General features: G+C 54.5%; 1 protein-coding gene and 1 long non-coding RNA gene across 5 annotated transcripts in view; one reads left to right on the forward strand and one right to left on the reverse strand.

Moving 5' to 3' along the window:
* Nucleotides 1-13,033: 13,033 nt before the first annotated feature.
* GATA3 (GATA binding protein 3) overlaps nucleotides 13,034-27,386 on the forward strand; it is a 29,840-nt gene continuing 15,487 nt past the window's right edge. Inside the window, exons 1-3 of one of the 4 annotated variants that reach the window (XM_068959505.1) lie at nucleotides 13,034-13,231; nucleotides 22,240-22,884; nucleotides 25,509-26,045. In XM_068959505.1, coding sequence (XP_068815606.1) covers nucleotides 22,644-22,884; nucleotides 25,509-26,045 — 778 coding nt within the window. In that variant the 5' untranslated portion in view covers nucleotides 13,034-13,231; nucleotides 22,240-22,643. Of the gene's footprint in view, nucleotides 13,232-21,382; nucleotides 21,602-22,239; nucleotides 22,885-25,508; nucleotides 26,046-27,386 lie in introns of those variants that run through there. The other 3 variants (XM_068959647.1, XM_068959427.1, XM_068959581.1) reach the window with 3 other exon arrangements.
* LOC138069120 (uncharacterized) lies at nucleotides 18,229-21,460 on the reverse strand. The gene is made up of 4 exons (XR_011143932.1): nucleotides 21,386-21,460; nucleotides 21,101-21,184; nucleotides 18,796-18,905; nucleotides 18,229-18,450 (listed from the first exon to the last, which is right to left on the reverse strand). It is a non-coding gene; the product is annotated as an uncharacterized lncRNA (long non-coding RNA).

A 27,386-nucleotide genomic window follows, 5' to 3' on the forward strand; every position in this document is an offset into this window, starting at 1 on the left:
TCAAAGCCAGGTTGTCACCGCCAGCAGTCCCGTCGCCCTCGACCCCTCAGTCTCCCCTCGCAGGTCGGTGCTGGCACCAGCCCCGTTGGTTTATAATTTGTACTGCCGTAGCTCCAATTGGGACCTGGGGTGTTATTTATCGCATTTAGTACCTGCCATCAGTCATGAAAACTCAACAAAGACCCTATTGGGTTTATCTATAGGCAGCTAAACAAACGTATCTTGCTCTTCCGTTATCTTCTTGTTAACAAAACACTATCAGGATGTTCTAAACATCAGCATTTACCGCACAAGAGCCCTTTATCTGGCGTGATATATAGAGAGCCCATCAATTAGCGCATGGGACTTGGCAGTACCTGCCCCAGTGTTGTCCCAGCGCTACATCCCAAACAAACATCCCTGTGCCTCTCCCGGCCTCGGGCACCCCTGCGTGACCTAGAAGAGCTCATTATAAGCAGAAACCACCAAGATTTTTTTTCCCCATCCTTCTTTTTTAATGAAACCCAGTTCTGGCTGAAGGATTTCCAGCCGAGGAGCTGAGTGCGATGAGGCAGTGGGGTCCTGCCGGCGCATGGCCCTTGCCCGGCCCATGCCGACCTGGCCCGTGACGCTGCTTTCAGGGAACAGTGTGGACTCCGGCATGCAGGACCAGGCTGGTGGAGGAGAGGGCACCTGCACAGGTATCCACTGGCTGCAACGCAGCATGTGCCTTGATCCTCACGTCTCATATTACTTTTTACCATGGTCTCTACTTTTGCTTTCCTCTGCACAGCAAAGTAACTTTTTTTTTTCGGCTTACTGAGCTCACTGTCGACCGTTTGAGGGCAGTTGGGTTCCTCTCGCTTGGAGCTTAATTTGGGTCATGGCAGATGATGAAGAGGATGGTGAAAAGGGACACGAGCTTTGGTTCAGAAAGGCCAGACCGTTACTTGGAAATACGGTGAAGGTTGCCAGTAAACAACGCATCTCCTCTCGCATGGCTTCATTTTGTTCTAACAGCTGGGAAAAGCAAGACATGGTCAGCAGGATCAATCCTGGAGGCTCTCCTGGCTTGCACCATAATAACATTGCTTTAGCAAAGCAAGCCCCACTGGTGCTTGGCCCCAGCTGCGGCTCATGAGGGGTGACCAGGGCAAGATCTGTGATCCAGGGCAGCCTCTTTTTTTTCCAAGCAACTTTGCAAAATCACCGTGTTGGCGGAGGAGGCAGTTTATCCCACGCTGTAAACCACGATGCCATGTGTCAGGGGGTCGGCAGCGCGTCACTCTCCTCCGCGGTGCCTGAATTGCAGCGGGAAAGCGATTTACCAGATAAATGCTGGATCGGGAGGTTTAACCTCCATCTCCCGTTTGTCTCGGATCATTTGAATATCTTGCAAAACAGCAGCTTTGTGAAGGAACTCACGGTCCAGTCTAGAAACCACTGCAAACGTCTCAAAAGTGATGTTTTTTGCTCTCATGAGATATTTTCCTCTAACTGGGTATCCTAGCTCAGGGCTTTACACACTTGCCTAAGTTGAGCTGACATAGATGGCTTTGAAGAGGCGGTGGCAAAATTTAAGCAAAATGGGTGGTTAAAACCAGCACAGCCAGTGACAGCAGGTGGGGAAGGAAGATGCGATCGGTGCTTTTGGCCAGACCAGCACAATTAGGAGTGTGTTTTGCATGGAGCTGAGTGGGCCTTCGTGGGAGGGAGGCCAAAGAGGTGCAGCAACGAGGAGGAGAGATAAAATCCCAGAGCAGGACTGGAGCTGTCTCGACAGAAGGGAGTAGGAGGCACCTTAGAAATTTACTGGGAGCTTATCACTGCAGGCCATCTTCTCATTCGCATCCTCAGGAGGGCCCAGCGCTGCCCAGCCTTGCCCTTGCTCAGCTGAGGGACACCTCCATGGCGGCTCTAGCCTGGCACCCAAAGGGTGACCAACACACAGAAACCATCACACCAGCTCCATGGAAGAGGACATTGCGAGACGGTTATAAATTTTGACCTCTGGAGATTTCAATCTGCCGTAAAACAGAGCCCAAAAGAGATGGGGAATTCCTTCAGTCCAAGAGCTTGCGATGATAGATACAGCGAGACGTGTAGCTGGTGGCCAGCAGATACTGAATTTAGACATTTCACAGAGCCACTGAATGGCTGAGGTTGGATGGGACCTAGTCCAACCCCGCTGCTCAAGCAGGGCCACCTAGAGCAGGTTGCCCAAACATTTACACTTGTAAAGGTCAGGTTCAGGTGCTAGGTCCAAAAGAGCATCTACGAGGATTAAAGAGAGCAGTGAAGGCCTTTGCACACCGGCTGGGTAGGTAAGGCGCTGCGACAAAAGCGTTTGCAGAAAGACGACACTCGTCACCAGAAAACTTTCACGGCTCACCTAAAAACCACGATCCGTGGAGAAAAGCCCTCTGCGGGAGGCTTTGCCTCTTGCCCTTGCTAATTTGCTGAACTTGAGACGGGCAACATCGCTCTCTCGGGAGGCAGAAACAGAAACGGTGCCGGTGCCCCCGCCAGCGTCTGTGCCTCCGTGTCCCCTCGGCAGCAGCTCGCTGAGCACCCCTCCGCCTGCCCGAGCCCTTCCCAGCGCAGGAGGGTTACGAGTTAAAAGCCGGCCCAAAGCGGCGCATCGTGTTTGGTCTCAGGAGGCCCAAGGAGCGGACTGAAATAAAATCCGCCGGCTTGGCCCCATATGGGAAAAGCCGTGCTGATGGGGAGGAAGCACCTTAGCTTCGCCCGGACCCTCTTCTGCATTAACACGTTACGGCCAGAACAGACTTTTCACGCCCTAACGCGACTCATAACACTCGACTTATATCCAGGGCTAGGTACCAACCGCGCTTAAAAAGAAAATTACTCTGGGGAGAGGGTGGTCGTTGCCGACGGCTGTTTTGCTATTTGGGCTTGGGAGGTGTTTGGTTTCGCAGGCGGATGGTCCTTGCATCTCCTGCTGGGTTTGACATTCAGATGTTCACCCCGCACCGCTCGCGCATTGTTGCTGTGGGCTATTTTTTCCTCCAGCTGCTATTAAAGTTGCTATTTGCTAGGAGAACAAAAGACAAATAGGAATCGGTAGTGCAAAACCTAGCCATCTAAGCGCGATCTTTCTGGCCCGGGAACCCTAAGCCCCTGATTTGTATGATCTATAGTTCGGGTACAATAAGATCGGCTGCCGTTATTATTCCCTCTATTACAAAGATCTTCCCACCCCCCCACCCCCCAAAAAAAAAGAAAAACCCAAAACGTGCACGTGCCGACTAGTTTCTCAGCCAGGGGGGCGGGAAGGAGTGGGGGGAAGAATAAAAGTTTAATAAACGTGTGCTGTGTTGGGGATGACTTTGTGGCGACCTTTGTTGCAAATGGCCTATGCATGCGGAATAATGGTCTCCGCGCGGAGAGGGAAATGGCTTAGCGCTATCGTCGTTGCCGCAGCAACCATCAGTCTCTCCATCTAGCAGCGAGAAATGAGTTATGAAAAGGCTTGAGTGAAGAAGGGATTAACACATGATCCCAGGGACAGCCCGTCAATCAAAATCGGCCACGAAATTACACTGCTCTATTTGAGAATTTTCTCCGGAAACGCAACGGTAGTGGGTGTACGGCTGCGGCCGGCCGGATGCGCGCTGCAGACGCGGGTATCGCTGATCGTCGGCGTGCGAAACGCGTACGCCGCCGACAGCGCCGAGGCCGAGGGACGCGGGCGCACATGCGCCGCGACCCCTGCGAGCACGCGTGTGCTGGCGCTGGCGCGCGCGCGCGTGCTAACTCCCCGTGATCCTTGCAGCGCAGCTGCCTTCCCGCCGGAAGAAGATGAGCCAAAAATGCATGCTTGAGCCTTCGGCGTGCTCGTGCCCCTCTCCCGGCCCTCTTCCTCGCTGGACGATCCCTCCGGACCCAGGCTTCTCGGGAGTTTGTCTGATGCCGCATCGGTTCCTCGCTCCCGCAGGGCAGCCCGAGTGGCGTGAGCACCAGAAGTCATTTATGCGCCTCCAAAACGAAAAGCCAAAAGAAACAGTTGCTCCACAGCATGCTCTAAATGCAAAAACCGGAGCGACAAGGAGAAGGTGGCTTTAGGCTAGGGGGGGCCTCGGTGGTTGCAGGACCTCACCTGAATATCTCACGCCAGGTTTATCCTAGGACCTGGAGCTTGTAGGTCAAGGGCACGGGAACTAAACCCATGATTAACCACCTCCTGGTTTTCAATATTGCAAACTCTCCGGTAGCTGCAATCCCTGGCTCTGCTCGGCCGTGTGTAGCTATGCACACATTTCCTATGGCGATTGTTTGCCTGGATTCGGCTGACGAGCTTTACATTACCCGGGAGCCGAGCAAGGTTTCTGCTAATGTCAGAAGCAAAATGGGATTGCTGCAAAGGAGGGGGGGGCTCCAGCGAGGTCGCAGCTGAGGAGGGTGGCCAGCAAAGGCCTTGGTATTTGTTCTGTTCATTGGTCACTTCGCTAATAGAAAACTTTCTCCTCCAACAAATCTCTCACGCTCACTTTTCTTTTTTTTTCCTGTCTTTTTTTTTTTTTTTAGGAAGATGGTTATTACAGCGAAAAGCAAATTTCCCGCTGGCTTCTCCACCATCTGCTGAGCTGCCGCTGCACCGAGCTCGCGCGGGGAGGGGATTCACCCCCTCCGAAGCGTCGCTAAACCCCCAGCCCTCCCCAGCCCAGCACAGCCCCCTTGTCTGCATGGACCCTCGCAACCTGGCGAGGCCCACAAGCACCTCTGGGTGCCCTAAGCTCCTGCACCCCCAGGGCCCTGCCACAGCTCCCACTGCCCTGGCTGTCTATTGCTTTATGACCACCCGTATGTGTTCCCTATGCGCACTGGCTCTTCACCATACCCCCACGGCCACCCACAGCGCCCTTCTGCTGTGCACACCTCTATCTCCATACATGCACAAAACACGTGGTGTCTCCCTAACCCCCTAGAGACCTCCCTCCACACACATATGCCTTACATCACCCCCCAGGGCATCAAATGTATACCCGTTTTTCCAGCTTTGGCTCTCTAATGCTGCCCTAACGCGCCAACACACCTTCCTCGTGGACGCGTCTCCTCCTTCCACGCGCGCACCCAACACGCACGCTGCAGGCCTGCGCAACATCCCCACGCACCTTCCCCGGGCGTTTCCAACACTGCAGCCGCTCACCCGGGGTGCCCCCACCGGTACCCGACAGCCACTTGTGCAAAACGCTCGCCGGCGAGCAAAAACGCACCTGGGTAGAGCACTCGCCACCGTGCAAAAATGCGGATGCCATCAAAATGCATGCATTGCCCACGCGCTCCCATATACACATGCACACACGGGCCAGGGACACCCCTCAGGCTCGCCGGGGCCATTGGCAAATCCCGCAGCCCTCCACCACCGTGAAAGCCTTGACCCTGGCTTCCTGGGCTGCCCAAGCCCAGCGTCTTCCCCCAGATCCCCCCATCCTCTTCCTTCCCCCCCCCCGCCTCGCTTGCATCTCCCTCAGGTTTATTTCCCCTTCTCTCCTCCTCTCCTTCCCTCTTCCCTTCCCCCTGCCACGTCCCCAGCCTCCCACACAAGTTTAAAGCCATCAGCCCAGCCAACGGTTAACCAAATCGCCTTGACCTCTCTGCTATTTGATATTCGCCTCCTTGACACTCATTTAGGAGCGCGCAGCGGTAAAGCAGACATTGGACAAGTCCAGTCTGAAACCAAAGCCCTATGAAAGGAGGAGAGAGATCAGAAGAACCTGATAGCCAGGAACTTGTTCTCTCCAAAGGCTTTCTGGACATTTTAGCCTGGATCAGGGGTCCGTGGAGCGCCAGTTCGTCGCCAAGCAGGGTGTAAACGTTAAATGTTAGCTATTTGTTCCAGAGATTGGCATGAAGATCGAGCCTCTCTGCCTCCTCTCCCCCCCGCTTTCCCCCCTCCCACAGTCTCTCCAGCCCGTCCAGAGTCTCACAGACACTCATTCATTAGCGGTTTAATAACCCTCCCGACACGATAACAGCCTTCACTCGGAGCAGAGGTGACCCTGGAGGGGGCTGCTGGCTTGGGGGGGGGGGGTGAGCAGAGGTCCACCACGGTGCAGCCAGGGGTGCAGTTACTGGGCACAGAAAGGCATCTTTCTCCCCTCCATAATTAATGATGATGACGATAATGATGATTATGATAATAATAATAATAGTAATAATAATAATAATAAAGTTTGAAGGTTTGAAGGTTGGGTGGCAAGAAGCCCCTGGGGTGCATCCCCCTGCCAAGGCTCAGCCGCCTCCCGGAGGGGTCCCCGTGCCTGAGCCCTGTCCCCGGGGGGGGTCCCCGTGGCTCGTCTCCCGGTGGCTCCGCCACCGCCGCCCCCGGCTCCCTAACGGGATGCCCAAGCGCGGAGCAGCGCGGAGCAGCGCGGAGCCTCACCTGGTCGAACCCGCTATTATTTTAAACGGGGCTAATTCAGCATTTACCGCCTTTGCCCCGTAACTGCGGATCCAGGCACCTAAAGCAACCCTTTTCGAAACTCTGATTAGTTCAGCTTCTCTCGGCGCTTTTTTCCTCCCTCTCCTTTCTCTCCAGTTTGCTCACTGGCTTCCCCCCCCCCGCCTCCTTCTCCTTTTTTGTGAGACTTTCATGAGCTGCAGATAAGATATAAAATACTCTATCGGGCTACTGTAATATTAAAGATCAAAAGTGGCATCAATTGAAGACCAAACGCGCAGAAAACAAAGGGGAAGGCTGGGAGATGTTCATCAGCTAATTACAACTGCAAATATTATGCAAATTTGTCTTGGCGCAGAAATGGAGAAAGGGAGTTTAAGTGCGGAGATAATGCTGGAATATTGAATGTTCAGCTGAGGATGGGACGTCGTCCAATAAATTCATCTGAGGGAGAGCCGGTATTATATGTATATATATATTCCTATCAAATCATCTACACTTCAGATTGGGGGGGGGAGGTATCAAAAATTGCGCTTATAATTGATACTTGAAATTCCTTGACAAATATTGCACGGAATATACCGTACAGGAACAGAGAGAAGCGGAGATTGCCGTTTTGGGTGTGATTGGTGGAAGACCGCGTATAAAATCCTGAACCTATAGCAAGGAGATGGATATTTACAGCACACCCGCACAGAGAAACGAAGGTGTCCTCCACACCTAGAGGAGATGTTCTCCCCCCACACACACACCTTTAGGCAAAGGGGAAAAATGAGTTATTTTTCCACCCCTCCACCCCACCCCACCATTTCAAAAAGCGTCTCCCACTTCCTGGAAAAAAGGACCATGCTAGACCTGGTTAATGATTAAACACTGTTCCCGTGCCGTGAGAGCCAAGAAGGGCTCGGAGGGAGCCAGGGAAACTTAAACCGAGCAGAACAGGGCTGGCAACACCTGCCCTCCGAAATTGCAGCCCCGGCCGGCCGGCTCCGCGCCGGCGCAGGGCTCCGCGCCGCACGGGCGCGCAGCGCGACGCGCCGAATTGACCGTCAATCGGGTTTAAGCCACCATTTTCCCCTCTGGATGTTATTCAGAGCAACGGGGCGGGGGGGGGATAAATTCTGTTCTAACGTCGGTCCGACGGAGCGAAATCACCCGCAGCCCCTTGCCGGGGTTTTGGGCTAGTTTAGCTGGTTTTTGGCTTAGCCCCAAGCCGCGTTAAACGGAGATGAAGTTTTAGGGCGAGTCGCTCTTGGCGTGGGAATCTTCCCCCTCCCACCTACCCGCTCCCGGAGACGGGAGCGAAGCGGGTTCATTGCGGTGCAAAAAAATGTTGGAAATTCAGCCCTTCCTCGGGCAGGTGAGGAGGCAGAGCCTGGACTGGTTATTCCTTTCAGGGATTGAAACGAATCCGTTCAAAATCGGCCAAATATCAGCAGATCTGCCCCTCCTCAGCCACCGGCGGGCACGCGCGCGCGCGCGAAGATCAGTAATTTCGGGTGAATCCTCCCTTTTTAATTTCTGCAATGAGAAACACAGATCAGCGTTCATTTGCATACAAAGCAACTCGTGCAGTTTCTCCGGTTTATGAGAAATGCCTTTAAAAAGGGGAGAGAGAGTGAGAGAGAGAGAGAGAGAAGGGGGAGCGACTGCTAGCAGAAATCTTATCGATTTTTTTTTCCTCTGCATGTATTTATTCGGGAATGGGGCGGAGAGAAAATTGAACATTATTGGCAGCCCTCCCTTAAAAAAAAAAAGGAAAAATGCAAATTGTATTTTATCTTAACTCGGCTCCGTGCTTTATTCAATGTTTATGATTAATTATCTCCCTCTTAAATAAAAAATAAATCATGTAAAATTAGGATCTCTCTGCTTCGGAGGGAAGAAGCAAGCCCCAGCTCCTGGTCGATTTTGCTAATTTCAGCCTCAAATTGACACACTAATTAAAGCGCGTCGTACACCCCGCTTCTTTTTTTATTATTATTATCAGATCTACCTTATATTTTCCCAATTAAAAAACTGCTAAAAAAAATCAGTTTCGCTGCCCCCAGGATAAAACTAAACTAAAATAAGGAGCCCCCCACCCTTTTTTTCCACAACGTTGCCCATCGCTTTCCGCCATCAGATTCATTGTGATGTATTAGATGCAATAAATTATCCCATGTAACAAAACATTGGGAGCTGAAAGGGTGATAATCTGGAAAGCAGAGATAAGGATTCATTATTCCGAATCATTATGAATCCAACGTTGCCTCTGACTTCTTTCTTAATCAGCTCCTCTGATCCTGGATATGTGAGCAGCACAGATAAGGAAAGAGTCATTTATAATTCTGTACCTCGTCTAATATTTTAAATAAAGTCAGAGGCAAGAAAACGCTATAAAACACAAGCAAGAGGCGGGCTCCGAATGAAATATCTCTTCTATGTTGTTATAGCCGCAGTAAGATTTAATTAAAATTCTCCACTTCCACGTGCTTTATATATACATACATACATACATACACACACACACACACACACACACACACATATTTTGCACCTTGTTAGTAATTGATATGAATTTACATTTGGAGCTATTTCTTGAGATCTAGATTCGACTTTATTTCGGAGTCGCTGATTTGAGTGAACGGGAGATGAGGGCGGGAGGGGGGGAATTATTTTAATTTCCGAGGTTTCCTCCGGCCCCGCTCTCCCTCCCCACCATTTACACAAAGTCATTAGGTCGATGGTGCCAAGGTATGAGGCTACGTTTAATGGAAATCGTTTCAGAGCCAATATACTCTGCCCACACAAAGCACAGGATCAATGCCAAACAGACTGATTTGGGGAGATCAAGACCAAGGGTGGTTTTTTTTCCCCCTCGGAAATGAAGATCGTGATGATTATATTAAAAAATACCCTATCTGAGGTGATATTTATTAAAGCTTAGGGAGGGGATTTTTGATCATTAGCAACTTTTCTCAGTGGCGGGGGCCGAGCAGGGTGGGTTTTCTCTCCGCAGCAGCCCAGGCAGTTTAATTATAGAGAATAAAACATATCTAACCTCCTTTCTGCAGCGGGTGGAGTGGTTATCAGTACCAATAACGTATGGATTATATTTATGGCGGGTCCGACCGCAAATCTCGGTTCAGGCGGAGCCGAAATCGATTGTGCGCGTGTCGAGGTATTTATTTCCCTGTATAGGTGTATAAACGTGTGCCAGGAGGTGTGATCAGTCACACACACACACACACACACACACACGGAGAGGGTAGCAACACCGAGTGCCGAGTTAGTTGGGAAAAGGCGCTTATTTTTTTTGCAAGTGACCCCCCCCCCTTGATATCTAAATGCCACTTGAACGTCTATTCGGACCCGAACTGCAGGCATCGAGGGCTGCGGTATTTCCGATAAAGCCTGTGTGCCATTTAAAGCCTCATTAGTTATGTTTAACCTTTGAATCGCCAGCCGTCCTCCTCTCTGGAAATGAACTTCACGGTGCGGGGTGTCGGGGTGCGAGTGTGCGTGTGCGTGTGCGTGTGCGTGTGTGTGCGGGGACGCGCCTGCGCCTCTGCCCAAATCCCTTCTCCTCTCCCCCCCACCCCCATCCACCCCGGGACACAATAGCCGAGGGACTCCACTTTCCCGGGATTTCCACACATTTCGCAGGAGGATTCTTGATTTTTTCGTTTCCCCACCTCGCTCCCACGGATGCGCTCAGACAGAGCCAAGGCAGCTTCCCCCTCCCCACCCCCCGCACACCCCATTCTCCCCCCTCCCTTTTTTCCCCTTTTCTTTCTTTTCTTTTTTTTTTTTTTTTGTTATGTGCAGTTTTGGAGGGGTCCCGTTGATTTCGCCTCCCTCTCGCAGCGTTATTTTGGGGGAGCAGAAATCGCGGGGAGCTGAAGGCAATTTTCCCCGGCGCCCCGGGAATAATCCCACCGCCTGGCGCTGGGGAATCCGCACCCGCGGCTATTTTAGCTGTAGCCTCCTTTCGCCCGTATCTTGCAGGAATTTAGCCCTTTCTTTGCCCCTCGGGTCGGTGCGCAGCTCTGGGCGTCGTGGCTTTTAGATGATAATTTTAGAAGGCATTCAGAAGCAAAGCCGAGTTTCGGGATCAGCCCGTCTCCCTGCGTTTCTGGGGTGTCCGAGTTCGGGGAGGGGGAAGCACCGACAGTCTCTTTCCATTGGTGTTTGGCTATGGGAAGGCTCCTTTCGCAGCTCTAATGAGCTTTAAGTTATTACCTTAATTGAATGTGTTCTCTAAAGATAGAATTGGGAGGCGATCGCGTTACCTTTCACCTTAGCGAGAGTCACTCTAGAAGCGGAGATAGCGAACTCCCAACGTCAGCAGAAAAGGAAAAAAAAAAAATCCCTCCAGGACTAGGAGTGGGTTTTTTGTTTTTTTTTTTGGTAAGTGATCAATTTTCAGCCCCGGTTATTAAGCCGCGTTTCCATCGGAAAGCGGCGCCGCCGGCATGTGCGGGCTGTCCGCCGCCCCCGGCCGCGCACCCCGGGCCGGGCTCGGACCCTGCCCGGAGCGGCGACGTCTCCCATGGGTGGGTCTAAGGGCTGCAGGGGGCTTGTTCCCCCCCGGGGGGAGATCTCTGTTGTGTCCCCTAGCAATAAACCGCTGCTGGTTTACCCACGGGAGCCTTTCGTGCCAGGGCTGAATGCTGGATTGGGTGTCAGCTCCCACCTAGGGGGGAATTTCTCCCTTCTGTTTTCCCACTTCTTGTCTGATCCCGAGAAGTGGCTACCTACCCTGGCAAAAATATCGCGGCTGCTCCGGGGCGCCTTTTCCCAGGCGATGTCCCCGAGTGCTGCTGCTTTGCCGGGTGGCTACGGCTTGTCTCGCTCTGCTGGGAGCAACCCCCCCCCCTCACCCCGGGGTGGGGGGAGGACTTTAGAGAATTAACATCGACTCTTCCAGTGACAGGGCACAAATCGTAACTAAAAATAAAAAATCAGAGCCAAATCGCCGGGAAGTTTCCTTGCGAGCAAATCTGCCGGCAGGGAAAGGCGCTTTCCGCCTTCTCCCTGGCTCCCACCCCGCGCAAGGGAAGGCTCCTGGAGGGCTTTGCAAGGAGGAAAGGGGGGAGAGGGGGGGAGGTACTGCTTTTTTAAAAAAAAAAAATACATGATTTTTGAGCCGTGTGGCTGGAGACCAAGCAGAGGAAGGAGGAAGGAGGTCCCAGCCCCGCTGGGAAGGACCCGTTTGCCCCCGCCGCCCGGAGCGCCCCGTCGGCGGCCGGGCCCGGCCCGGGGGCCCTGCGGCGGCTCCCCCGGCCCGGGTGGGTTTGGGCAAACCCGGGGTTGGGGGGGGGATGGCAGCCGATCCTTGTTATTGCGCTGCACACGGAAGGGGGCAAGCTGGGACTGCAGCCTCCCTCGATATGAAGCGTCTGATAGACACGAGTGAGGATTTAAAGGTGGAAGATCTACCACCACCACCGGCAGCAGCTCCCTTCGCTCAGGGCAGGATTTTGGAGACGGACATCTCCGCGCTGCCTTGCCCCGCAGCGGAGGTCGCTCAATCCCACGCGCAAAATCCGGCCCCATGTGCCCCCCCCCATCCCCGCCTCCCCCGGCCCTTGGAGGTCCCCAAGGGGAGGGGGGAGCATGTCCCGGTGCGGGACGGGGGCGAAGCGGCTCCAGGGGAGCGGGCAGGGGGCTGGCAGCTCCCTCCTGCCCGTCCCGTCTGCTCTTCAAGGCGGGCTGACCCGGACTTCAACCCCGTCCAGCTCCGGCAGGACAGCGCTCGCCGCCCGGGGAGCAGAGACAGTGCCCACCCCAAAACTGGGGCCGACCTCAGAGCTGGGAACGATCCCGATTTCCACGCGTGTCTCCTTACGGGGGAAGGTGTCTTCCTGCCCTCCAGAAGCGGGTCACGGACTGCCCCCACCTCCCCAGAGCCCGGTGGGGAGAGGAGCCCCGCGATTTCTCTGCTTTCCCTATTTGCGGGGTGTGCGGGGGTGGGGGTCTCCCAGCAGCAGTATTCGGCTGCCTGCGCTCCCCGCCCAGAGCCTTGCTGCGTGTGACCCTAACAAGCGATGAGGAGGAAGGTGCTAGGCGGGGAGGAAGAGTTCCCCGCTCTCGGAGAGCCAGGAGGTGCGTCTGTTTCTTCTCTCTCTCTTTTTTTTTTTCTTCCTTCTCTCCAGATCCTAGAGACCTATACACACACGGGCATACACAAGAAAAAGAAATTTAAAAAAAAATATATATATATATGTAAGGCCAAAAAAAGTCTCTCCCGAGGGCGGGGGGGGGGGGGGGGGGATGCGCAGAGGGGAAGAAACAGCCACGGGGAGCTTCTCCTTGTCCCCGCTTTTCCTCGAAAGCTTTTGATGTAACCGGAGCGAGCCCCGCTGTTATTTATATGATCATATGCTCGATATACATATATTTTTTGTCTTTCTTTCTCGCTCTTTCCGGACGTTTTAGGCTCGTGGCAGTGACAGGCGCCGCCGGGACGGGTTGCACCACGTCCTCGGCGCTGCCAGCCCCAGCACCTGGCCGCTTCCCCTCCGCCCCTGGCCCCCCGCCTCCCCTCCCCATGTGATTGCCCGCATGGGTGTGGAGTGAAACGGCCCATCATATTTCTCTCCCTCTTTCTCTGCCCTTTTCCAACCCGGAAGAGCTCTGCTCTTCAGCACAGCCCGGAGGAGGAGGAGGAGGAGGAGGTCAGGCATTAGGGTGGGCGTTTGGAGGATGCGGCTCCCCCAGGTTTTCCTCCTCCGTGGCAGCTTGCGACATGCCAGCAGCAGCCGCCGCGGCACTGCAGCCTGCCTGTCACTCCTGCCTTTAGAGCTCCAGCAGAGCAGGACCAAATAAAAGGCGTCTGCCCAGGTCAGTGAATACTCACATTTGTCTCCTCCAGCCCTCTTTCCTCGCCTCCTTTTGCTCTTCTCCTTCCCCACGTGGAGAAAATTAGGAGGGATCTTGGCTCCAAGGGCAGCAGCCCCCGGCTGAAACTCAATGCCCCCCCCAGCTCCGGTATCGCTCGGGGCTGGCCGGGGGGAGCTGGTTTTGCCCGGTGACCTTGGGGGAAAGGCGCGCCTGGCCCGGGAGGTGACACAGGGAGCCGAAATTTGGGAAGAGGGGAAGAACAGCTGCTTTGGCCCTGGGTGTTAGGGTAAAGGAGCGAGGAGGGGAGGGCAAGGGGAACGGGATACGGTACCGGGCTGTCAGATCGGGGTGTTGGAGGCTGCTCTGAGGACGGAAGGAGATGTGTCTGTGCGTGGGGATCGGGGCCTTTCCACGCGTGAGAACGAGCGCGGCTTCCTTGATGGGTGCGCATACATGTATTTATGCGTACGGACCCGCACATCACATCTGTCTGTCTGTAGAGCGACGTCCGTGCTGCTACGCTCGGGTGTCGATGTCTGCTAGGGCGGCTGTGTGCAGCAGGACGTCTGCATGTATTTATATACTATTCTCAGGTATCTACTATTCACCGATGGAGATTTGATTATATTAGGTCCATCCGCGCCGTAGAATATAAAATACGAAATATAAGATATAACATCAACGTCGTTTAAAAATCTAATTAGGTCAAAAAAAAAAATCCGAACTATCCCTAGACGTTTTTCTTTTCATACCTTGTAAACCCAAACCCCCCTTTCTCGGAGCGAAAATCCGCTGCTAACTCTCGCCAAGGCGAGGAGGGAGCTCGCCCTTCCGCGGCTGCGGAGCCCGGCGCCCCCATCCCATCCAGCGCCAGCTCCCGGCTCCGCGGGGCTGCCCCGTCGGTGCTGCCCGGGCAATGGGAATCGGTTGCCGAGCATGGGAGTCGAGTTTCTTCTGTCTCCCAGTATCTCTGAATTTAGGTCCCTCTTCTCTTTGCCCCTTGCAGGAAATTCGCCACCCTCCGGGCTGGCGGGAGGATATTTCAGCGAGTCACTGGGTGCTCTGGAAACGGTTCGGACTATGTAGAAATGAGTATCTTCAAAACAGAGAGTGGGGAGAAAAAAGTAGATATAGACAGAGAGATAGACAGATAAATATCAGCTCCTCTTACCTTCACGTGTCCATAGACAGAGAGCGGGTGCTGGGTGATGGATTTTGATGTAACCGGATAATTAATAACAACGGGCCCTGCTTGTTTTCTCCATTATTTATGGGCCTCAGGTGCGGAGCGAGGTGGCCGGGGCTGGCGGGATGCCGTGGGCAGCACCTCGGGGTGCACATATTGGGAGGGAAAGCATCTCCCGAGGTTTTGGGGGTGAGACGGTCTTTCCTCGCAGCGAGGAGAGGTCGTGGCAAGCCGAGGTGGACTGCGCCAGGTGTCCCCCCCCCCCCCGGCGCCAGCTGAATTTGGGAGCTTGGGAAAATAAATGCGAGCTCCGGCAGCCGGGGGACTTCGCTTGCCGGGACAGGGGCAGCGGCCCGTGTAGACGTGTGCTCGTCTCGACGTGCTGGAGGGGTCCTACATGTGCGCTGGGAGATTTATTTTGGGGGTGGTGGTGGAAAGACTGATCGGCAGCAGCCGACCGCTTCCCAGAGCAAATCGCTCCGGTTTTAATCCCGGGAGGTCAGGATATGCCCCGGCGCCTGGGGAAGAAACTGCGGCGTTAATTCTGCCGCCGCTTCTCACGCCAGCTGCCGGGCGATTTGCGGTTGCTGCTTCATCCTGAGTCTCATGGCAAGGTTAACGAGGGTGATTTTTTTTTTTTTTAAAAACGTCGCTAAACCCTGTCGCGGCTTTACACCCTGTATTTTTCTGGGAGATGCGAGGTGTCGTTCGGGCTTAAAACCGTGTCTCTCCCGGAGCAGCCCGGGAGATGCCTTGCCATTATTTACATTTATCTTAAACCCGTTTATCAAAATTGTCCTCAGCGATTCGTTCTCAATTTCTCAGGACTGAGAAATCCTTCCTTCCCAGCACACACAGCCCTTCGTTAGGGCTGAGGCTGCCTAGCTGTCTTCACGGAGGGAACAACGAGCGCTCGCTCGCCCGCCTGTAAAATACCGCAGATTGACAATAGCCCCGTAAAGGGATTAGTATCTTTTTTAAGCAGCAGTCGCTTATAAATTACCTCCTTCAACCCTCAGCATTAAGATCAGGAAGATGATTATTTTATGGACATAATTTGCTGAAAGCCTAAGCGATAGGGAAATAAAACGACTCCCTTTCTCTTCTCCCTTTGGCCGGTAACACTATCTCGAGCATTTCCTTAGCCTCGGCGGGTTTGGGGCTGGCTGTTCGCGCGGATTTCTAGTCTTTCTTTCTTTTTTCCCTCCTTTATTTATTCTCCTTTTCATTCTTTTTATTTGGGAGGGGGGGGAGGATAGAAGGGGCACCTTCCCGGGATGCTGCCTGGCCGCCCTTACCCGAGGCCGTGCGCTGCCAGCGCGGGGCTCGGAGCGCTCCGCACCCGCGGAGCCGCGGGCACGGAGGGATGCGCGCAGCCAGCAGGGAGCCTCTCTGAAGAGCTTGAAGAGGGGAAGAAAACAAAAACAAATAATAATAACAATAAAAAGAAAGCAAGACCTCCCCCCCCCCTTATCTTCCGAGCTACCCCTTTGCGCTCTGAGAGACGGAAGGGGGAAATAAAGGAGAGAAGGAAACTTACCAGGCGGAGCTGAAACTGACCGGGGCTCTGCGCCGGGGGTCGGGGGGGGGGGGGGAAGGAGGGAAGGGCGGTGGGCTCGGCCTCCCTTCCCGCGGCAGGACGGGGCGCCGGGCTCAGGGGTGACCCCCTCCTCCCGATCAGGGGTAGGTGACAAGGACCCCTGCACTCGGCCATGGGATGACAGGGACTCCCCCCCCCCCGCCCCCCAGCCCTTTGTCCGGCTCCTCTCCGTGTTTCTGCCGTGCAGTTTGGGGAATGCGGCGTGGGGGGGAGAGGTCGCCTCTGGGACTTGCGGAGCCGGTTTTTGATCTTTCTCAGTCTCTCTCCTTTTTTTTTTTTTTTTTGGTTGGTTTCTCCTGCAGTGTCCCGGGGCAGTAGCCCTTCGCTCAGCTTCAAAGAAGGGGGGGGGGGGGGAACGAAGGGAAAGAAAAGTCTCAGCGTCTCTCCTTCCAATTTCAATTCTTCGAATTTCTTTTCTTCAGCAGAGCAAGGTTTCCCCCCCCCCCCCCCCCCGCCTCGGCCTTCCCCCTCCTCCCCCGCCATCAAATAGCATCATCCGGACTGAAGAGGAGTGTGTCTGTCTGGGGAGGGTTGCACGAAGAGAGGGAAAAAAAAATCGCACCCGGTGTAATCAAATGTTGATTTGTTCTTTCTTTGAATTTGCCTGGCTCGGTACTTCTTTGTGTGCGTGTTCTTGTCTGTGTTTACGGTTCCTTCCGATCTTCGTGGAAGGAGATAAACACATTATTAGAACACAACGGAAGGAAAAAAAAAAAAGATGACCCCCCCCACCATGTGGCGAGCTGTAGAAGGGAAGACTCAGTTGGGATGAGCTGCCCCGAAAGAGAAAACACACAAACGCTAATCTAGTATCTCTATCTCTTTTTTTTTTCTCTCGGACTTTCTGTCTTTGTTGTTGTTGTTGTTATTATTACTATTATTTTGCTGGATTGCGGTTCGTTTTTACTGATAAAGCGAGAAGCGGCTGTATCGGGGGAACAGATCATAATTTCTGGCTGATTCATTAGAGGAAAAAGAGAGAGAGGGAAAAAAAAAAAAAAAAGAAAATCCTTCCTCTCTCTGTCTTTGTTTAACCCGAGATTATCGCGGCAGCATATAGCGGCGGCCGAGCCGTCCCCAGGCAGGGAGGTGGGAGGGGAGCCGGTGGGGGCCGAGCACCGGGGGCTGCCCGGGTTTGGCCTCGGGGGAGGGGGGGTTTCGCTAAGGGCCGGGCAGAGGGACCGGACACGGCGCCGGGGGCTGCAGGCAGCGCCGCGGACAAGCGAGGCAGCTTGCGATCCCCCGTCCCGCTCTCTCCTTCTCTCTTGACACAGGCACAAGTTGTCTGACACAGGCAAAAAAACCTTCGGAGCTCTGCCCTGGGCCGTGTCCTCTCCATAACCCTCCGATTCGTAGCTCCCGGCTGTTTGTACAGCTTTACCTGTACTATTCTGGTACCCTGTTAAAAATCCCAGCCCAGCAAACGTAACTTAATCCGCTTTCAGTCAATTGCAGTTGAAGAGGGGGCTGGGGGGGGGGGCGGGGGGAGGAAGGAGGGGGCTTTTTCTGGCTGTCCCCGCCCCGAGGAGAGGCAGCCAAATCCGGACCAGGTGCCAGTAGCTCCGGTGGGCACCGGAGGGGAAGGAGCCTGCCGGGTCGCCGGCCCCGCAGTGACAGCCCGCAGCATGTCTCCATTTGCCAGTCCCGGCAGCCAGGAGTCCGGAAAACTTCCCTTTGCACCTATTTTGGCCGGGGGGGGGAGGTTTGAGGAAAAGGGGAGGCTTTTGTACTCTTTGAATACTTATTTTTATAAGGGGGTGGAAATGGGGCGAAAAGGCTGGCTCCATCGCCCCTGTTCTCCCTCCCTCCCCAGGGACTTTCAGGGACTTTTGTCAAATGTGTTTCCCCCTGACTTTTCAGGGCCAGGGATAGCACCTTCCCCCCCCCCCACCCCACCCCCACAGCTTGTGCGGCTGCCTCCCCCTAGCTGGGGAGGATGCCGGAGCCCCGCATCCCCGCACCCCTCCCTCCCCGCCGCCTAAGCAGAATTAACCCCCGCGCACCCGAGCCCTGTCCGGCGGCTGGCGGCGAGCTTGGGGCTAATTGCTCCATCCGTGGGCGAAAATACAGGCACGAGCTGAGAAAACCGGATTTTCCAGGGAGTCCGCTGCTCCCCTCCGCGGCTGCCCCGTCCGCAGCAGCACGGCGGGGCCGCCGGGGCTATCCCCACTCCTTCCCCCTTTCACCGCTGAGACTTGGGGTGGCTGTTGATTGGTTTTATTTCATTTTATTTTGCATTAAACATTCATCCGAAGGCTTTCAGGAAATCGACTTCAGAATAGTTCCCCTATCCCCCAGGACAGGGGGAGCGGCGTATTTTCTCTTTGGCTTGGGGCTTTTGAGTCCTCTATGCGGACTCTCCCTTCCTGTGATCCCAGGGCTGTAGGTCCCTCGGTTGTAACGGGGCGACGGTGGGAGGAAATCTCAGCTCACCTGCCCAGAGATCCCAGTAAAGCACTGGATGGGCTTTCCTTCCCTTTGAAGTAGCTTTTTCCAAGTGCTAGAGACCACCTCCACCCCCGCAGTGATCGCTTGAGGGCTGGGGAAATTTAGGGAGCCGGGATAAAGGGGCAAATCCCGGGGAGACACACCGGCCTCTCCGTAAGATGCATTAGAGCTGGGGCACGGAGCTTGTGCTCTTAGTTGCAAACGCTTTGCAGACGAGACCCCCCCCCCCAAAATCTCTTCTCCTCCCAAAAAGAGGAATGGACAGGGGACATTCCCCCCCCCCCCCAGTCCTTCCCTGCACGGGGCACCCTCAGCCCGGGCGCACCTTACCGACGGGAGGCGGCGGGGTGTCCCGGGGGAGCCGCATCAGCAGACAAACAGCTTGCGCCCCCCCCAACCGATGCACCCCAGGAACTGGGGTAGGAAAAGGGGGAGACACCCTTAAAAAAAAAAAGGAAAAAAAAATTCCGAAACTTAGGCAAAGCGGACCCCGTCTAGCTGCGGGCAGAGAGGAAATGAAAGCAGAGCGGCGGAGTCAAAACCTCAACTCAGGGAGGGCCGGGAGCAGCACCCCCCCCCCCCGGCCTCCTGCCCTCCTAATGGGCAGCCAAGAACGGTGCCCGGCTCCCCCCGGGCCGCGGGGCTCCGCGCTCAGCCCCGACGGCGGCGGGTCTGAAGGCTCCCGGGACAGCGAGGGGCAGCGCCGAGCCCGGTCCCGGTCCCCCGGGAGCCCCCGCACTCCCCACCCCCCGCCCCCGGCTACTCGTTTACTTTTGGCTTTTCTACCTGCATCTGCATACATAGATCTATATCGAGATATATATATATATATATATATATATATATATATTCATATGTCGGTATAGCTATATACATCGCTGTGGTTTTAATGCCTTAACTGGCAGGCTGAAAAGAATCAAAGTGGCATTTTCGTTCCCCCCACCCCCAGCCTATAGGCGGATGGACGGCTCCAGTTCTGCTGGCAGTGAAAAAGTAAAAAAAAAAAAAAGAAAATCGTGCCTGAAATGGGCGCAAGTGATAAAGCGCATTTGGGTGTTAGTCGATAATTCGGTTTCTCCGCCTGGTGCATGAGCGGTTTGGCCGAGGAGCAGTGTCTCGGTTGCATATTAAGCTTAACCCGGCTACTGGCGCTGTAGGGGAACGGCATGTGCGAAAGGTGTTTGCCCCACGGAGCGAAGACCGCCCCGGCGAAACCGAGCAGGGGCAATTGCTCAGTTCTGCCACCACTGAGGAACCCAGCTTTTAATTAGAGCCCCCCCCGGTATAAAAACCCGAGAGAGGTGCTGCCTCTCGCACCCAAGCTAGACTCTCTGTTGCCGGCTTGCAGAGAGACACAGCACGCTCAAAGTGACCCTGTAAGTGACGTTCCTCTCTCCTCTCCTCTCTCCTCTCCTCTCTCCTCTCCTCTCTCCTCTCCTCTCTCCTCTCCTCTCTCCTCTCTTCTCTCCTCTCTTCTCTCCTCTCTTCTCTCCTCTCTTCTCTCTTCTCTTCTCTCCTCTCTTCTCTCCTCTCTTCTCTCCTCTCCTTTCCTTTCCTTTTCCTTCTCTTCTCCACTCTGCTCTCCCTTTCAAGTAGGATACTCTTTCGTTCCTTCTCTACTCTTTCCTTCCTTCCTTCTTCTTCTTTCTTTTCTTCTGTCTTCTTTCTCCTTTCTCCTTCTTTCTCCTTCTTCTCTCTCTTTTTTCTCTCTTTTTTCTCTCTTTCTCTCTTTTTTCTATTTCTTTCCTCTCCTTCTCTCTTTCCTCTCCCTCCTTCCACGCCTCCCCCACCCAAACCCCTCCAGCCCGGCGCCCCCCCCGCTCCCTCCCCGCGGAACCCCGGCGCGGTGCCGAGCGGGGCCGGGCGGCGGCGCCGGCGGGGCCGCTAGGGGATGCCCTGGCTCAAGGCAGCGGCCGCCGGCGGCGGGCGGGCGGGCGGGCGTCGGCCAATGAACGCGGCGCTGCCGCGCTCCCCGGTTCCGCCTCGCCCCCATTGGCTGCGAGCGCCGCGGCGGCCCGGGCTGCGCGCCGGGCGGCGCTGCGGGCCGCGGGCTCCCGCGCTGCCCGCCGCCCGCCTCCGCGCCCGCCCCGGCCTCGTCCTCCTCTCTCCCCCCCCCCCCCCCCGCCAACCCCCGCCGGGCTTCCACCCGCGGCAGCCACCCTCGGCCGCCAACTGCCCCTGTCTCTGTTTGCCCCCCTCCCCCTTCAATGGGATCTCCAGTAGAACTGGGGACAGAAAAAAAAAAAAAAAGCCCAAAACAAAACAAAATAAAGCTCTCCTCCCAAAAACTCCCCAACCCCTAAATCACGTTATTTCCAAACGTTGCTCTGCACTCAAATCCTGGGAAAAGCAACAAAAAAAACCCCCCCTCCAACCAACCAACCAAAAAAAATTCCCAAACCCTCTTTATACCACTCGCAGGCCACCGGCCCCGCACAACGCGAGGTGGCTTTATTTCACGTCTCCAAACCCCCAGCGCTCCTGCACCTGCTTAACCCAACCGGCAGCGCATCCCCAGCCCGGCCCGGGCTCCCTGCTCGCTGCTCCTGCCCCTTCGCTAAACTCCGGCGCGGCCTCGGCGTGCAAAGGCGCAAACCGGCCCCCCCCCCCCCCCCCCGTCGTCTCCGCCGAAAACCTGCGGTTCTCCCAGCGCAGCCTGCGAGGCATCCGTGCCCCTCGCGGAGTTTCTCGGCCAGCGGGAAAACTTCTTATTTTCCCCCTTAAGAGCAAAAAAAAAAAAAAAAGGAGTTTTTTTTTTTTTAAAGTAGTTTGTGCAATCGGTGCCGGCTCGGCGAGGGGGTTGCGGCGCGGCCGGCGGGGTGCGCGGCGGGGGCAGCGCGGAGGCGCGCGGAGGCGCCGCGCCGGTCCCCTCCTCAGCCGCGGCCAGGCTCCGCCTCCCCCGTGCTTATGACACTGGAACCTCCTTAAGTTGCGTCTCGCCACAGCTGTCTGTAAGCACTGAGCCGGCTGGCGCCATCCTGCTCCTTTCAGAAAGAATGCCTTCCCTGTAAAAAAAAAAAAAAAAAAAGGAAAAGAAAAAAAAAAAAGAAGTAGGGAGAGCGAGCGAGCACAATCTGATCTGATCAAGCACTTTCAGCTTCATCCCTCCTGGGTCACATACTGCTTCTCCACCAAGGTTTGTGCTGAATTTCTTTAGCAACTTGTCTTTTTTTTTTTTCTTCCCCCCTCTCCCTCTCTCTCTCCCTCCCCCTCCCCTTTTCCTTGCAAAAGCTCGCTCCTTCCCTTCACCCTCACTCTCTTCTTTATTGCTTTATCTCCCCTCCTCTCTTTTTATTTTTTCTCACCCTTCTCCCTCCTTCCCCGGTTGCATAATAATTAATGGGCAATCCAAGTGGCTCTGGGCTCCAAAGCAGCGAATGGCACAAGTTCTCACCGGCTTAAGCCACTGGAGCTTCTCAGGTGCAAATAGAGCAAAATAAACAAATAAACAAAAAAGAAACACCAAAAAAAAAGAAAACCCCAAAAAGAAAGAAAAAAGAGACGGCGATTAAGAGCGCTGCAGCGGCAGGAGCGCGCTTAGAGCCGCTCCGTTTCCCTCCCTCGCTGCCGGGAGGGGAGAGAGCGAAAGAGAAAGAGGCGCTGGGAGAGGTGGGTCCAGGCAGAGCGTGGACTTCCCAGGGATCGCTGCCGAGGGATGGGATGGGTTTGCTCCTGCCTAAAAAGTCAGGTGCTAAAGTTCAGAGCTCCTCAACCACGTTTCTCTCCGTCTCTCTCTCTCTCTCGGCTCCTTCCCTTTCCTCTTTCTCGTTACAGGTGATCAAAGAAGAGAAACAGCTGCAAAAGAGCGGAAGATACCGAGGGGATCTCGCTTCGTAGAGATTTTTTTCCCTGAGTTTGTTTGTTTTCCCTTCTATTTTTTCCTTTTTTTAAAAAATTATTTTGTTTTTTTTTCTTTTCTTTTCTCTTTTTTTTTCTTTTTGGAATCGATCGTTTCTCACCCTCCCACCAACTGCAACCAAACCAAAACAGAAACAACCCCCGAGCTCGCCGAGCATTTCTTTCTCTGTTGTTGCTGTTGTCGCCACACACTCCCCCCCTACACCCCCCAAACCCTTGCATAAACTCCGCACCGTCTTCCCCCTCCGGTTGCAAGCCCTCCGCGCCTCGCCGAGGAGGAGGAGGAGGAGGAGGAGGACGAAGGGCAGCGAGCTCGGAAGATGGAGGTCTCGGCGGAGCAGCCGCGGTGGGTGAGCCACCACCACCCGGCTGTGCTCAACGGGCAGCACCCGGACTCGCACCACCCGCCGCTCGGCCATACCTACATGGACCCCGCGCAGTATCCGCTCGCCGAGGAAGTGGATGTACTTTTTAACATCGACGGACAAGGCAACCCCGTCCCCCCCTATTACGGCAACTCCGTGCGAGCCACGGTGCAGAGATACCCCGCGGCCCACCACGGTGAGTGAGCTCCGCGGCCGCGCAACCTCCGCCGGCGCGGAGCCTCCGCGGGCGCTGCGGGCCCCGGCTCCGCGGGGAGCCCCCTGCTCCGCGCCGCCGAGAGCCCCGGCCCCTCTTGCTGCCGCCGGGGCAGACCCCTGACGGCGGGGAAGCTACGTCACGGGTGAATTTCGGGGTTGGCTTCTTGGAAATAAATCAAAATCCAGGCTGGCTCGCTCTTTTTCTTCCTTCCTTCCTTCCTTCCTTTCCTTCCTTCCTTTCTTTTTCTCTTTCTTCCTTCCTTACCTTCTTCCTTCCTCGTTCTTTCTTTCTTTCTCTCTTTCTTTCTCTCTCTTTCTTTCTTTCTCTCTTTCTCTCTCTCTTTTTCTTTCATCCTTTTTTCTCTCTCTCTCTTTCGCTCTGTTTTCTTTCATCTTTTTCTTTTCTTCTTCTTTTTTTTTTTTAATAGGTTAAAAGTTAGGGTTCTCGTATTGTGTTTCGTTCCTGCACGATTAGGTGATCTCGGAAACCAGGTTTAGAGCAGGGGAATGAGGACGACCTCGCTGTTCTCACGCTTGGGTTATTTGATTTGCACTTCGTGAGCGTGTTAGGCTCGATGTGAAAGTTTTGCTCGTTCACTCAGGGCCGCATTACGGCTTGTATTAAAAAAAAAAAAAGAAAAAGACAGAAAAAGAGATAAAAAAATCGCGCGATCTAATCAGGTATCAGACCTGCTATGTTTTCCTATAGGTCCTGCAGGAAAGTAGTGAATGAATGTGAATTTTGTTCCTGGGTCACAACTAAGGTACTGGCTTTTAGAGAGGAGGCAAAAGAGCTGGGGCTGCTGAGGCCCAAGCCCGCCTAAGGATGAGGGCTTCGGTGCCATCTTTTAAGAAGAATCAGCGCGATCCAGTAGATATCACCGGAGTTTGCACATCTCGTTAAAAATAGGGAAAAGAAGGGGGGAAAAAAAGAGAGAGAGGAAAGAAAAGCAGATCCTGATTTCCTAAGTCGGAGAGTGACCTCTGTAGCGGTGATCCTAAAAAGCCCGAGGTTTGAGAGGGAAATCACCCTAAAATAAAGGAGGCTAATTGGGCACAGCGAGCGGCCGCTGCAGCCGAGCCGGGTTTCAGGGGCTGCTCTCAGACCTCAGCTACTTGTTGAGCGAGAGTCCCGGTGTCAGGGTCTGCTCAGTAACTGCCTTGCTCTGCTGCCAGTCTCTTTAAAACAATTATTTCTAAGGATCAGAAGCTTTGTCCTTTCTTTCTTTTCTTTTCTTGTCTTTCTTTCTTTTTTTTTTTTCTATATATCAGCAGAAAGTGGAAATGCGGTCTCTCTGATCTAGCCTGAATATTATTTACTATGCTACTTCCTGGATAAGATAATGAATCTTGACCCTTTCTATTCGTATAACCCACCTTCCCTTCCTTTAGAGCAGTTACTTTCAGTATTGTTCACGAATGTCTAGTATCATGAAAACCAGCATAGGTGCTTGGAGATTTTATATGCTCACCTAGGCTCACATACAAACATACCTCTATAGATCTGTGCTTGCCTCTCTCCGTCTGTACATCTAGTAGTCTCTAAACACACATATCACGATGCCTACAAAGGTTAAGGATCTCTGGATGTCAATATGCTTCTAGGGCTTTATTAGTAGGCGCAAACTTGCTCTCCAGTTGAATAGCCGTGTTTTTCAGCATATAGCAATTTCTTAAAGTTAATGTGGATTTGGCTAAGGTTTTTTTTTCTTTTTTTTTTCTTTTTTCTGTTCTTTATGGTAAGGGCAGCGATTATTTTAAAGTAATAGGTAGGATTCTTTAAGAACATTTATAACCAAAGGCAAAAGGGTTTGACTGTGTAAATGTAGTGTCCTCTTGCAAAGTCTAAGGCTGCCTTTTAAAATACAAGTGGAGTGTCCCTCGGGACAAGAAGGGATGGACAGTTTCTTTCGAGACAGTTGGTATTCGGTGGATGCGCCATACTACCAGCTGCCGAAAAGTGCAGCCTCACGGAAGAAAAAAAGACAATCCGTGGCGGTTTGCAAAGTAAAGTAGGTCTACAGGAAAAGTTATTGCCCCGTTTGTGGACATCTCCTAGTCCTCGTCGGCTGGCCAGAATATTCCCAGGGTTTGTAGCCCACGGCTGCTCTCGAGAGGGGACTGGGAAATTATTTTCAAGCTAAGGAAAAGCCACACTGGGGCAATTTCACGCAGGATTTTCTCTTAAAAGTCCGCGTGGAAAGGAAAACAAACGAAGCGGGGCTGGCCAAATCCCCTCTTTGCGCCCCATGGCTGCCAACCCTTGGGGTCCCTGAGCCTCAGCCTGGGCACCAGTCCTGCCCGGTCTCAGCGGGGTCGGGGCGGCCGCTTCAGGATATTCAAGATTTTTTATTTTTAAGGGAGGAGGATGAGGTGCAATTCTGGCTGATCCTCCAGCTGTGCCCTTTGGAAAGGAGGGGGACGGGACGGGAAGGGGTTCAACCCCCTCCTCAGCTCCAAGCCGGGCTTATACGGGTTGCAAAGCGTGGCCCAGGGAGTGTAACCTGCTTTTTTCTTTCTTTGTTTTCTTTCTTTCTTCCTTTCTTTTTTTCTTTCTTTCTTTCTTTTTTTTTTTTTTTTTGCTTCTACTTTTTTTCGGAGCAGGGAGCCAGGTGTGCCGCCCGCCGCTGCTGCACGGGTCCCTGCCCTGGCTGGACGGGAGCAAGGCGCTGGGCAGCCACCACGGCGCTTCTCCCTGGAACCTCAGCCCCTTCTCCAAGACCTCCATCCACCACAGCTCGCCGGGACCCCTCTCCGTCTACCCGCCCGCTTCCTCCTCCACTTTATCCGCCGGCCACTCCAGCCCGCACCTTTTCACCTTCCCACCGACTCCTCCCAAAGATGTGTCCCCGGATCCGTCCATCTCCACCCCGGGCTCCACCGGCTCCACCCGGCAGGACGAGAAGGAGTGCATCAAATACCAGGTGTCCCTGGCCGACACCATGAAGCTGGAGTCGTCTCACTCCCGGAGCAGCATGGCCTCTTTAGGAGGAGCCACCTCCTCCGCTCATCACCCCATCACTACCTACCCACCTTATGTCCCAGAATATGGCTCTGGACTTTTTCCCCCCAGTAGCCTCTTAGGAGGATCGCCTACGGGGTTCGGGTGCAAATCGCGACCAAAAGCACGCTCAAGCACAGGTAGGGTTTTTGGCTTCTTCGTGCCCATGGCTAGGGAGCGGAGAGGCAGAAATGAAAGCGAGCCGGGAGGTGGGGGACGGAGCGGTAGGGCCGCGTCCTTCTCTCCTCTCTGCGGGGGGCGGAGGGGGGGGTGCGCAAACACACATGTGATGAAAGCAGAGGGGTCTGAGGCGATTCCCATGGGGGCGGCTTTAAATTCCCTGCAGGCTGCTGTGCCTCCGCCTGGGTTAATAACCAGAGCCAACACCTCCCGGCCAGCCTGGGCTGGAGGTGGGGGGGGGGGGAGGTTGCAACACCTTGATTAGCCCGGTGCGAGCCCACCTTGGAGCCCAAAACTCCCTGGAGGGCTCCTAGCCCCGAAGGCGACCCGGCCCCCTCTGCCAATCCAAACCCAACTGCGGCGCCTAATGAGGAAACGAAACCGGGGGAACCGCAGCATTAGATGTATCTCTGTGTATTTTAATAACGGGGCTAAATCCCAGCCGCCTTCCCCCTCTTGCCCTCCGCCTTGCTCTTCCCGGCGCTGCTCAGCCCGGGGCCTCTCCCCGCCGCAGCGCCGGCAGCGCGGCAGCCCGGCGAGGTCTGGGGCAGCCTTTTCCCCCCGGTCCGGGGAATTCACACGCCCTCAACCCCGGCCCCGGTCCGCAAACGGAGCTCGGCATCAAGTTCACCCCGTGCGAAACCCCTCCACGATGTCTCCATGTGCAGAGACGAGGCCGGAGCGGGAGGTGCTGTCCCGTCCGTGCGCACCCGCGCAGCACCCGGCCGCGACACGGCGGAGCAGCTCTGGCTCCGCAGAGTTGCGTGGTCCAGGCTTAGGCTGGGGTTGTGTGTGTCTCTGTGTGTATGTGTGTGTGTGTGTGTGTGTGTGTATGTGTCTGTGTGTGTGTGTGTATGTGTGCGCATCCTGGAAAGAGACTCCCCGTGTCTTCGCCTGCGAGCATGCGGCAGCGGGGCCGCGGCTGCGTGGGGCAGCCCCTACGAGGGGGGGTCTGCGTGCATGTGTGTGTGCGTGTGCATATATGCGTCTGTGCATATATGTGTGTGCATGTGCAGAGGAAAGGGCGATTAGTCAAAACTCTCTCTCCCTCTCTTTTTTTTTTTTTTTCCGTGGAGGCTGCTGCAGGGTTGCCTGGCATGAATGAGATCAGTTTTCAGGGTTTTTCCAGGGTGACATTTACTCTGTCTGTCTGAGCAGGGACTGTCTCTATTTAGCTGATATGTTTGAGCTAATCCAATTATTTTCAGACTGCTGCACGCGACAGTTGCATTGTTTATCCAGCGCCAGGAACTTTTTTTAATAGAGTCCGGATGCGGTTAGTGACAAAAAAACCCAGACCT

The sequence above is a fragment of the Struthio camelus genome, chromosome 1 (genome assembly GCF_040807025.1).
Source record: "Struthio camelus isolate bStrCam1 chromosome 1, bStrCam1.hap1, whole genome shotgun sequence".
In the NCBI taxonomy this organism is placed as follows: domain Eukaryota; kingdom Metazoa; phylum Chordata; class Aves; order Struthioniformes; family Struthionidae; genus Struthio; species Struthio camelus.